The sequence below is a fragment of the Rhipicephalus microplus genome, chromosome 6 (assembly GCF_043290135.1).
Source record: "Rhipicephalus microplus isolate Deutch F79 chromosome 6, USDA_Rmic, whole genome shotgun sequence".
Taxonomy (NCBI): Eukaryota; Metazoa; Arthropoda; class Arachnida; order Ixodida; family Ixodidae; genus Rhipicephalus; species Rhipicephalus microplus.
The window spans coordinates 136,753,906-136,767,111 of NC_134705.1; the positions used below are offsets into that span (position 1 = coordinate 136,753,906).

The 13,206-nt window shown below is 46.4% G+C and overlaps 1 protein-coding gene across 2 annotated transcripts in view; it reads left to right on the forward strand.

Moving 5' to 3' along the window:
- Window positions 1-13,206, forward strand: part of LOC142764955 (uncharacterized) — a 41,144-nt gene that overhangs the window by 8,180 nt on the left and 19,758 nt on the right. The window contains exons 2-3 of one of the 2 annotated variants that reach the window (XM_075865496.1): window positions 1,574-1,760; window positions 1,824-1,912. In XM_075865496.1, coding sequence (XP_075721611.1) covers window positions 1,574-1,760; window positions 1,824-1,912 — 276 coding nt within the window. The remainder of the gene's footprint in view (window positions 1-1,573; window positions 1,761-1,823; window positions 1,913-13,206) is intronic. The other variant, XM_075865497.1, reaches the window with a different exon arrangement.

A 13,206-nucleotide genomic window follows, 5' to 3' on the forward strand; every position in this document is an offset into this window, starting at 1 on the left:
GTAACGGTCAGTGGTTACACGGCAACTGATGGTCACGTTGTTGCACGCGCTCGGTCTGCGCACAGAGTGATCTTCTGTAACATAGCGTGATTGATTGATTTGTGGTGTTTAACGTTCCAAAACCACTATTTGATTATGAGAGACACCGTAGTGGAGGGCTCCGAAAATTTTGACCACCTGGGGTTCTTTAACGTGCACCCAAATCTGGAAACACCAGCCTACAACATTTCTCTCCATCGGAAATGCAGCCGCCACAGCCGGGATTTGATCCCGTGACCTGCGGGTCTGTAACTTAGCGTGTGCAACGTCACTATGAATAGTTTCGCCGACATAAGACAGCTAAGAACATGAAGCCTATAATGTTTATGTTGTTGGCAGACCATTATTGACTTTTTTTTTCAACATCCACGGGAAACCGAAAGCAACCAGACTGGCGCTGCATTGGACGAAGCTACTGAAGCTCCCAATAGGGTCACATGGTTCCTTACCTCTCGAGTTCACTGCTCTAGGTGAATTTCGACAGTTTGTTAATGGCTGCCTTAAGCGAACTGCCTATTGATGCAATGAAATTAAAAATAACCTGAATGGCTCCTGCGGGTGTCAAATGTGGTTTCTTGGTGGTAAAAAGAGCACTATGATGACCAGTCATGAGAAAAATGTTTGAAGCGAACGCCTGGTTAGCTTTGGAACTGTTCTTCCAAGACGCGGACTTCATTCGTCCGACCAGCTGTTTGCTCATTTGTCTAAATTTGAGCCGCGAATTGGTCAACGACTCCTCAAATCACAACATCACCTGTTAAAGTTTTCTGATCTACACCCAAGCTATACCTGAGAACTTAAACAACTCTTTAGTTGTCGGTAGTCGGCTCTAAAGGATTTGGGCGACGTTTTGTTTTCTATATTCGCACTCACTCTGGAAAATAACGAACGTTCAGAATAAGCTTTCCGAGACAACATTCGTTTTTTTTAGGATAGAAATGCACTTATATTTTTGATTTTTGCATTGCATCTTTCTGGTGGACACCGTTCAATTTTGCAATAGCTAGAATCGTACGAAATATCACTGCCGCTTTTCGTTTACAATAATTGGCCACCACAAAAAAAATGTGGCACAAATTTGTATAACACTAAAGCGGTCTTGGTGTCAGCAAAGCAATTGCGTTGACACAACTTATAAGGAGTTTTAGAACAGTCGTCGCACAATGCGACTAGCGTAACGAGTACGTCGTCAGTTCTTCGACCAATTACAAAAGGTTCTTGTTCGGCTATTAACTGTGGCGCATACCCACTTCAGGCATAATTCCTCATCATCATCAGCCACTGCATAACAATTGGCACAAATTCTTCGGAAGTTTTTTATCGGATACCCTTAAAATGAGAAAAATAGCATAGCAAATGCCAGCCTACTACAGTAAAAGGTTTATTAATAATGTGTTAGAGGTTATCAAGCAAATGTGCTTGCAGCAGGTTTGCTATGAATGTTTAGAAAAGGCCCAGAAAGGCCGCTCTTCTGGCTTTCGCTGTGACTATGCTGCGCTTTCCCTGCAGGCCTGGCATTTGTTTTTTCTTTCAGGTGCTGAACAATTTTGGCTTATGATGAAAAATCACTTACCTTTATTCCAGTTTTACTCCAATAATAGCATAATATGGACTGTAAATACGACTGTAACGACAAAGAAGAGATGTATAGTGGATCTAGTGAATCAAACAACCAATGACTATACAAACTTCACAAGACGTTACAGATGGGGAGAACAACAGTAAGTTTCTTTAGTTAATATATAAATGTTTCTCACATACTAATCAACTTAACTTTCAAACAGGGTCAGCAACGAAATGGATGGAGTGTTTTATGTACAGCTGCCTGCTCGTAATAGTAGCTATTATAATGCCATGAGAGTCAGCGTACACGGTAACGTATTGACGAAGATTTATTGAAACACTTTATAATTCACATGACACTCTAGAGTGGATGTTATTACTCTGATGATTTTCCAGTATTCTAACCATTTGATGCAATGAGCATGTGAAAATTTAAATAGCATAAATGCAGAAACCGCACGGAAAAAATCGTCTGTGGAAGAGCTTTCCGTGGAGAAGTTCGCCGTGTGGATACACGCTTGTATGAGTGCTAGGAACCCTCACTTCCTCACAGTAGGCACACTGTCTCGACAGTGTTCTGAACCTTCAGCTGAACGAGACTGAACACAATCCTTTGCCAGATTGAGGTCACGATTCTGAAATTCAGTACATACATTGAGTGCAGGAGTTGGGCAAATCGCTCGAAGAGTTTTACAATTCTGATTTGACTAGAGTGCGTCGACTCCGTTGAACCACTTTTGCTGTTTGTAGAAACATTCTTTAAATATTATCATATTCCCAAAGGAAACCCTCAATGAATGCTAAGCACCAGCATTGCGCATGGTGGCATGAGTGGCGTCACAGGTTGAGTGAGTGAAGAAACTTTTATTCGGTCCAGCAAAATGCAATAAAACACGCACCTGGCTAATCCCACGATGAGACTAGCACATCAAACCTGGCGGCACGCTTACGTCACGAGTTCAACGGCGCGAACGTGGGTGCTGCAGTGAGTGATGGAAGGTTTGTTTGAAGTGATGGCTGGCGTAGCAGATCTTTTCTTAAGGGAGGACACGGACGCTGGACCGAAACTGGCGCGCGTTTTGCCGTGACTACTATGGCAGTGTGATCGGTGGAGTGCCCGCTGAGGTGTTCCTACAGACGTTCGGCGTAGAAGTTGGCTAGGACCATATTATTGCTCGTTCCACTTATCGCGCTGGGTAGTTCCTTTCCAGCCGACACGCACTTCAGCGAGCACCCGTCACGCATGTAATCGACGAGCTATTCTTCTCCTACTCCACTAACGGCAACGTCGAAGGCTTCCGCGAATATATATATGAGGTGCGCGTCGACATGCCTCGCCGCGATCAGTGAGCGTCTTCTCTAAAAAGCACAGAACCTGCTCTTTTGGCAGTTTGTAAGCGAGCTATAGCACGAGGGTTGAGAAGGCGCCCACGCACACGGCAATGAGGAGCGTCTTCGAGAAAGTCCGGATCGTTCGTCTAGGTCACCTCCAGATCAGCCGGCGGAGCCCGGTACTGGCGGGTGGGTGCTTCGACGGGAGGTGCGCGGCGGTGCTTTCAAGACGTTGCCGATGACGGAGATGTCAAAGGACTCGCCGGCGTTGGCCTTCCGCTGTGAGCGCTTTCAATAGGCTTTCTTGGCTCACGTCTCGTTGGTGTTACCCACGCGCCTTCTCCCTTCTCGAACGCAACTTGCTGGCTTGAAAAAGATAGGATGAACTTAATTTTAGGTGTGATGGTTCTATGCCGCCAATTTCCCATGGAATGGGTAACTTGCCGAGCGGCTATGACTTCGTTCTACCGAGCACCAGGCCGAAAGTGCGCTTGTACCTATTTACCCAGGAGGTACCTGGCGGCAGCAATTATCTGGCTCCCACAGCTTCGCCGAACGCTAAAATATTTCAGAAAAACTCTGGTGGGTTATGGTACACCCAGGGTTAATCGCATAACCCTATGAAACTGCCTTTCGAGAAGAGTACCGAGAAATAACCGAGTCGCAGGTTGGTGTATTCATCGACTCATTGGGAAAAACCGATGGGTTCCCAGAAACATACATTGTGGCTATGCATGTTAAGCCACCGGTGCAGTAGACCACAGCAACCAAAGCGGAAGGCCACCGACACCGTGGTCTTCCACTGCCGAAGCTTGCGTTTGCCTTTCCTGGATTGCACCTCATCGGCGTTTCCGGCACGACGTCACCATTCCAGAACGCAATCAGCTCTGCTAACCCTCGCAACGCCGGCGACGGCCATGTCAGGCCAAATTGCATCGGTGCATGATTTGGCGGGAGAAGGAGCTTCGCTTTCCGGCATCCTCTCCATCGCACATAAACGAGCCGAAGGAGTGTGGAGTGTTCACTCGATGTGCGCTCGAACGTTGCGAGCGGTGGAGAGGGTGAAGCCAGAGAGAGGTGACCCACGGTGAGCCAATGCCACCAGAAGGATATTTTCAGACCTGTTCAGTGCCACCACGACGTCCCTCGTTTTGCCCGAGGAAGCACGCGTACGGGAGGCTCCGAATCTCTCACCACCATCGTCTCCCGTTAAAACACATAGCATTAGTGGCTAGTTTTACGTGCTGAGCAGCTTTATTCTGTCTCTTGTGACAAAAAGGCACTGATTTAGGTACGGTATCACGCCTGAAAGCGTTTCGAGATTTGTCTGTGAGCCATATCTTCCAGGAAAAAGTAAGAAAGATTGTGCGCTATCGAACGTGTGATCGATCCATCAGAGCAAAATATCATGGCCTAACAAAGTGGCGAAATAAGATAACCTTTATTTATGCGTTTTCTTATTTCAACACGCACACACACACGCACACACAAACAAATACACACACACAATCTAGAACTTCCAGAAGATTTGTTGCTACTCATTGACAAAGTTTCTGCAGCAGCTTCTTTTGTACCCTTCCGAACATGTGTCATCGTAGACACGTAGTTATGGAGGAGAGTGCATGCTGCTGCCACAAGTCTGTTATTCTCACAATATCAGAATGATGTCTATTGCAAGAGAGGACAAAATCTTTCACTTCACAAAAAATTATTGTGCCCGACAAGACATTTTCGTTTGGCCTCTCTAGCACGAGTTCGTAGCCGCTCATATAACTGAGGGCCTGGTAAAATTCTTGGTACTCCTTGAATTTAGAATAAACCGGGCAGCCCCGTGTGTACATCTTCACTTCCGGTACTTTGATCGGTATAGTTGGTAGTGGTTTGTAAACATTATAGCTTGAAGTAGAGCTCACGCACATGAAAACTATTTATAAAAGTGCTTTATCGCAAGTGTCTACACGCAGCTGAACTTCAAAGAAACATATTAGACGAAGGTGCTGGCGAGACTGGTGGAATATTATAATACCGCAATAAAGGGGTAAAAACACCAGCAAGAAAATAATATGCACAACACCGATTCACTAAGTACTGCAACAGCATTCGTTTCATTTTTATCAACCAAAAAAATCGAGGTAACACAAGAAGTCTGCAGCGCTAGTTTACTGACCCTGAAAAAAAACGCTTGTTTTGAAATTTTACCGCCACACATGTTTATTATTTTAATGTAAGGACAAGTCAAAAGCGCACACGACAGTTTTATGTTGGAGCAAGAACGGAATATGGTGAAAATGGTACCATTGGAATGACTTCGAAATATGCAGTACGGGCACACGTACCTTCGGGTCACGAAGAAAACGAATGGCAACGTCAGATCGACGAACGATGCACTCCCATTTCGTTCTTTGATGGTTCTTAGGTAACGAGAACACTCGCGACTTCGATCCATATCCCGCGACAATTCACCACGCGTCTTTGCTTGACCGTTCGGATTTACGGCCGTACACATTGCGAATATCAAGTGCACAAGGCGCATCGCCTATCCACGCTGAAGTTCAGGGACACAAGAAAACACTTTTTCATCGAGTCAGGACGTGCGAGCGACGACCGCAATCCAATAAAAATCCATCACCGTGTCATCTGTCGTAGCGAGTGCGCATGCGTGTTTTTTTTTTTCGATTTTGCAGCCATATTATTTTACTCTCTTGAAGCGTACCAGTGATTACAAGTAGCGTTTCGTACTAGGTGTCGCTTTTTTCATTCCATGATGCGCTCAGTTGAACGGAGGCACGGTGGCGGGAAAGTGTACTCGGCTCACTTCACAGACAATGCAGAGCAGCCGAACTTCACGTTAAAAGCTTCTTTCGCAGAAATTCCGGTGCAGGTGTCTACGTAAGCGGCGTTATTAGTGGGCGAAAATCAGCGCGTTCCGCGTGGCAAAAATGTGTTCGATGTTACGCGCACAATATTTCTTTTCCTTACGGCACGTTGTCTGTATCTTGTTATATTATGTTAATAAACTGAAGCATTCTTTCGGCACAACGCTTCTATGTTTTCGATTCCCGCGTTCGTGTTTCACTATAACATGGTACGCTTCAACTAAAACGTACGTGCAGAAAAGAGAATTAATGACGTGTAAAACACCAGTTTGCTCTGAGACAAGATATGCAATAGCTTTAATCAGGACGCAGCGGGTAGCGTACACTTCACTACCACCGCGCTTCTGCTGAACTGAGCGAATCACGGAATGGGGAAAGTGACGTCTAGCACAAAACGCTACTTGTAATCACTGGTATGCTGCAATAAAGTAAAAATTTATGGCCGCGAAATTGAAAAGACGCGCATGCGCACTCTCCACGTCAGAAGGCGCGGCGATGCAGTTTTATTAGATTGCGGTCGTGGCTCGCATGTGCCGACTTATTTTGTCAACAGGTGTACACCAGCCTGCCACTAAAATCTTCGTCAGGCTTGACAAACCTGGCCTGTCGAGTGACGCGAGCAAGCGTAGGCACGTCTGTGCAGCGAAATGCGGCAGTCTAAACGAATTGACGTTAGAGCCCGCTGCAGGTATTGTGAGCAGGCCTGCAATTATCTACGTGGCATTGGGCGAGCGCGTGGCAGGTGAACGAGATAGGGACGTCGCCGTGTACTGTGAGGTGACGTCGTTCTAGTCGCACGGGGGGACAGCGTTACACAGGCTAGTCAAAGAGCTGCTTCGCATCTGAAAAAGAATACAGTCGCCATGCACATTCTACACTCTAGCAGTAAACACAGTTACAATGTCTCAAAATAGCGCCGCACATTAAAGACAGATAACCACATGAACATTGCCATCATACATAACACAGACGGACCGTACATATGCGGCTTGCGAAACCGACAACTACAAACTGTAACTGGTGGATATATATACCTATGATATCTAGTGACCATTTGAGTCTCAATGGGACACCATATCTGTTACGTGTAAACAAGAAACAGAAGTTCAAACTGGCGACGCGCTAAGCTGCACACGTAAAGAAAGACACACAAATGCGCAGGTAAAACACTCGCTAGGCGCTAAAATGCACACGAAAACAAAAAGATACACGGACGCACAGGCAAATGACACATGGGTTTCATACCTGTGCCTGCATGCATCTTTTTTTGTGTGTATGCAAATTAGCGCGTCGTGAGTGTCAACAATGTATGTACAATAAACTAGCTCCTACCTACGCTATTCCTCTTCTGACCGAATGCAGACTAAACAGTCGAGGTACACTGGTATCATTAGCAAGATTGTAGGCGCATCGATTTTTTAAACTAAAACTACATATGTTATAACACCGTTGTCATCTGTAAATTACAATTATCAGCCGGTACACTGTGATATCGGCTCAGTCCAGCACAGCCACTTGTGCGCAAACGAGAAAGGCGTGGCTACTTGCTGACAAATAAATTTCTTCCAGTAGGGCTGGCCGACCGATAATTCACTATGTTACGACCCGACGTTCAAGCCGACATACAGTGCCATGAATGTACGCCAATAAAACAAAGCTGCTCGACTGAGAGACACCCAGACCCATCCCTGGCTACCGTTTTGCTTGGCTATCCTTCGTTTTGCTTACATCGGTTGTGTGAATAATTACAAAGAGAAGCTTTCAACACCAAAAATGAGCAAACTTCAACCTTCACTAGCCACCTCGCCACCTCCGTCGAGATCAGTCCGCTTTAAAAATCACAGCATATCCATGAAGTAAATGATGATGAGTTGGGCGAAGCGCCCTCGTCTGTATGTTCATCCATACGTGCGTCCGGACTGACGCATGGACGGACAGACAAATGGACGCACGGACAAATGGTTGAACGCACGGATGGATGAATGGAAGCACAGATGGATGAACACAATGATGGTCTGACAGAAGCTCGGCGTACAGAAGGATGGGCAGAAGCACGGACGGACGGACGTAAGCATGAACGGAAGGACGCAAGCATGGACGGACAGACAGAGGAATGGACGCCCACACGGACAGATGGACAGACGGATGAACCGAAGAATGCATTGACAGAGAGGTAGCATGAATGGACGGACAGACGGACAGAAGCACGGATGGATGTAGGGACGCGCGGACGGTTGCACACACAGACGGACAGATAGATGCTTCGCTCCACTAATGATCATTCACTTCATGTACATGCTGTGAAAACCACTAATGTCATCTCGTTTTATTATTCCTATGGACATATACACACCATGCCATATATTGAGCAAGTCATAAGGTAGAGGTGGCTACTTACTTTATAAACGGCTTTCCGCAGTGGCGAACGGCTGCTGCCACGTTGGAACACGTGACCTAATGGACTTCTCCTTTGGTCTTCTTCACTGTCGCCGATGGCCGGCTGATTCGCCGCCGCCACTACTGGGTTGAACGTCAGCTTTTCGCCTGATGGCTGACAAAAATTAGGTGCAAATCTTTTTTTTTTTCAAAAGTCAATACCATCACCGTTTCTCGCCGTAGGCTGCAAGGCTTTTGCTACACGCCAGATTGTGGCCATACCTCCAAGGAAAAGGCCATGCGCTTGAGTGTGGTGGCGCCATCTAATTTTGCATAGACAAACAAGCATAAGCGATTTCGCCACTAATATAACCCATTCGACTGCCAGTGAAAGTAGGCCCAGCGTACTAGCTGAGTCCGTCAACACACAATCGGTCCTTCTGGTTTTGAATGTACTTGATTCTGAGAAGGCCCGCCATGATGGTCTAGTGGCTAAGGCACTCCCCTGCTGACCTGCAGGTCGCGGGATCAAATCCCGGCTTTCGCAGCTGCATTTTCAATTGAGGCGAAAATCCTGTAGGCCCGTGTGCTCAGATTTGGTGCGCGTTAAAGAACTGCAGGTGGTCGAAATTTCTAAAGCCCTCCATTATGGCGTCTTTCACAATCATATGGTGGTTTTGGGACATTAAACCCTACATATCAATCAATAAATTGATTTAGGGAAGTAAATATGACTTCACAGCATAGTTTTGGAATTGTTCCATCACTGTTTTTGTTTTGTTTTTTGCGTATGGTGTCCACACAAGGAGCGATGAATATCAACGCAACGCACTTTCAGCCACTGCACCAAGTTGCCGTCGAATCCTACCGGGCGTATACTAACCCCACTTCGCCGACTCAAGTGAAAACAGAGAGTTGTTTAGTTCGCAATATTGAAGTAACATGATGATTGGTAGGTGGGGCTTAACAGCCCGAAACCCCCCTATGTTTATGAGAGACGCCGTAGTGGAGGGCTCCGGAAATTTCGACCACCTGGGGTTCTTTACCGTTCACCCAAATGTGAGCAGACGGGCCTACAGCAATTTGCCCTCTATCGAAAATACAGCAGCCGCAGCCGGGATTCAATCCCACGACCTGCGGGTCAGCAGCTGAGCACGTTAGCCACTAGACCACCGCAGCGGTGCTTATTGAAGTAACATGATGACATACTTTCGTATGAAAAGCGAGAGAGATAAAGAAAGTTGGAGGGTGAGAAAGGAAGGCTGGGAGGTTAACTAGACATTGGCATCCGGTTTGCTAGCTGCAGCGCTTAAGGTGGGCAAATAGCAGCGAGAAAAAGGCGGTAGATAGAGTGGGAAAAAAACTTGCGTGAACTCATGAGAAAACATAAACGCACACAACAAAGACCTCCTCGTTAAGATCGTTCAGAAAGGCCGGTTGATCGTAAAAAGTGGGGTAGCGCTTTTAGGTCCTTCTTCTGTGAAGTTGCATATTGTCAATATTGTAGAATTCCTTCCTCCGACAGAAGTTGACTATCTGATTTGCTAAGTTAATTTCAAAGGCAAGATTGTTGTCTACTGCACTCCAGGCTGTCACAAAGGCTTGCCGGGTAGTTTTTTCTTTGCCAAAGTGGTCACAGGCTGCGGTGTTGGCCATCCCAATGCGGAAAGCATAGACGTTGGTAAACGCAAAGCTCATCCACAGTCTACATAAAAGGGTCTGGTCTGCTCGGCAAAGCCTCGACGGGACTTGCAGATTTAACATAGGGTGAAGCGAGTACAGACGGGCAAGCTTGAAGTGCGGCTGATTCAACTGTGGCGTGGTTTCTTGGCGAGCAATCCGGCAGAGCTTTTGTCAAGCATCTGTCCTAGAAAGTGGTAATAGCAGTTCATGGTCTTTTGCGTGGGTTGAGCGGGTAGCTTGATCGGCCCGTTCTATGCCGATGATTCCGCAGTGACTGGGTAATCACTGAAATGTAATTTGGTGCCCTTTCTCAGTCAGGTGGTGTACAACCTCTGCTATTCTAGAACCAGCTGCTCGTGCGATCTATGGCGTAAGGCTGATAGTAGAGGCTCCATTGCCGCCTTCAAGTCGCAGAAAATAGCCCACTTGCGGGTAGGTTGATCAATGACAAATTGTGACGCGGTACGAAGGGCTGCCAATTCTGCGGCCGTTGATGTTGTTGCGTGATATGTCTTGAATTTATTCGTCGTAACCTACATTGGTATTACGGCTGCTCCGGTTGAGGTGCTCGGCCGAACCCATCCGTCATTGTATATATGTATTGAGTCTTGGTATTTTTCATACAGGAGAAGTAGAGTGATGTGCTCAAGAGCCGCTGATGTCAAATGGGCTTTTTGGGACGTCAGGTATGGTAATAATATTAATTGGTTTTGCAAGGCACAACAAATTATCGGTATGGCAGACTCACATGTCTAGCGACCGGAGAGAACGAAGTTCGGAAGAAGTCACCATGTGTGGTCACTCTTTTGCAGCAAGATGTGCGTGGTCGGTCCACTGGTAGAGAGGCTAGGTGATGACAAGGAGCTTGTGCAAAGAATCGTATGTGTGCCATCAGCGCTTCAACGAAAATGTGGGTCTTGATGAGGTGGTCCCTTGTGATAGCGACAGTTGCCAGTGTTGATGCACTTTGGGGCAACTCTAGACAAAGCCGGAGTGCTTGAGCTTGGACACTTTGAATCATTCGTATACTTGCTTGACAGGCGTCGGTTAACGCAGGCAAGCTGTACCGAATGAATCCAAGAAAAAGAACCGTGTATAGTCGCAACATAGCGGCTGTGGACATTACGCAGTTCTTTCCAGGGAAAACGTGAACAAATGGCGGATGCCTGTCAACCGCCTTTTCATGTATAATATATGTGGGCACCATGAGAGGTCTCTTTCAATTAAAACACCCAGGAACTTGTATGATTGGAGGTAAAATATCATTTCGCCGTTAATCATAATGCGGTAGTTATGCATTGGTTTGAGCGTAAATGCCACAAGCGCTCATTTCTAAGAGGAATTAGAAGGTTGGCCACTTTTGTCACCAAGTCCGACCATTTATTCCATGACCTATGCATTGGTATAACTGACAGAAGATCGGCCATGTGCAGAGTACGTGCAGGAACCTCGAAGTGTTCCCCCGATGCTTAGAACGACATTTCAAGAACAAATGCAGCGCAACCTTACTAGTGACCTAATTGTCAAGGTTCTCACAGTGCATCTTTCAAAGACTGCCCGTAAATATAGGAGAAATTTTCTATTCTTAGGCGAATGGTACGAGATAGCCCTACCCACAAATAGGACGCTGAAAAAGTTCGGTGAAGACGACGACGTCACCAATGAAGGTCTTTGCGAAGAACACAGTCAACTACAAGAATCAAGTCAACGCATCTTAGAATGGTGCCCGCTGCAGTGTGCACCACGGCGAAGGCAGACTATGGAAGCGGGAAAACGAGCAGATCTTCTGCTAAAGAGTGGCTGCTACTTAGGCGCACGCCACTTGTGGAAGAATCACAGCAGAAGACGCCTCCATCTTAGGAAGCTGCGACAATACAGGAGCAGTGGAACTTGGATATCCAAGTGATTGCTCTTCTACGCCCCTAAATAATGCCATTCATATGGTGTTACACAACATGCACAAAACTTCAGCCAGAAGTGCACTTTGAGTACTGGACACTCTGGGTTCAGTACTGGCAGCTTTTCACTAAAGGCACTGTTTTTAGGAAAGGAGGTCAGAAAAGCAACAATGTTTCTGTGGAATGCACGGGGACTTACATCACGCATTGCAGATATCCGTCGGTTCGTTTTCACCAAGATGTTTCCCATCATCGTCATTTGAGAGCCAAATTTATTGAGCTCTATCAGACTCTGTGAATACGAATAATTTATCTTGGCTTGTTTTTGTGAAAACAGTTGGGTCGTGCTGTTTATTCGCGTAGCTTGACCTAAATTCTTCAGTTGGTACCACCTGACAAATATAACTAATATGTATGCTTAAGAGTGAAATAAAAGTCTTACTGTCACTGTAGTCGGTGTCTACCTGTCGTATATTAAGCAGATTTGAACCCCGAAGACTAGGATCTATCTTATAATTCACTGCTAGCCCATGGGTCATCAACAGGTACCCACCGTACGCTACGAAGAAGCCCGAAGATCAGCGCAAAGGGCAGAAGTCTGTTAACGTTTGTTTCAGGCAGCAAGCTGTGCTTGTTAAATTATGGCAGTCCCACATCTTTACGTGGCCCTAGATACAGCAGCTGGCTTGACTAGGCTTTTGTCTCTTGAATTCTCGTCAGATAAGCAGGATAGTTTGCGGACATAGAAACACACGGAGTGACTACATTCCCACATATGTCAAGATCAGAGGATTATCACTTTGCAAGGTACGCGCACTATCCAAAGAGTGGACTGGACCAAGTTGGAATCTCTCATAGAACAACGCTGTAAAAAGAACAGCTCACTTGACTAAGAAGAGGTGATAAAGACAACAGTGGAAGACACAGTGTGCACGCTTACATGCTCTTGATAGTAATGTAATTTGATATAGAATTAGAATGACTTCAGGCTCACAGACGACGTGTGGAACAAAGGTACCGACGCACGAATGCAATCGGCGATTTACGAGCCGCTAGACGTCTTCAGAAGAAGATACAACGCCGCATAGACAAGCTAGAGTGACAACGCTGGGCTGCCTTTTGCATGCCGTTAGATCCCCGCTAGCCTTTATCACACTTGTGGAGGACAGTGAGAGGGCTCCAGACAGTTTCCGTTAAGCGGTCACCATTCAAGGCTCTAGCCCTCTCTAAACAGAGATGAGAGGTCGACGTGGCAGAAGAGTTCTGTGCTAAATCATCAGGTCAGCTCGCATATCCCGACATCACGCACTCACGTGGTGACACGACATCACGCCATCACCGCATGGACCAACGTTTTTCAATGCATGAGCTTAAGAAGCACGGGCTTTGTGTAGACGAACATCAGCACCCGGGCCTGATCTAATATCCTATAGAGAGCA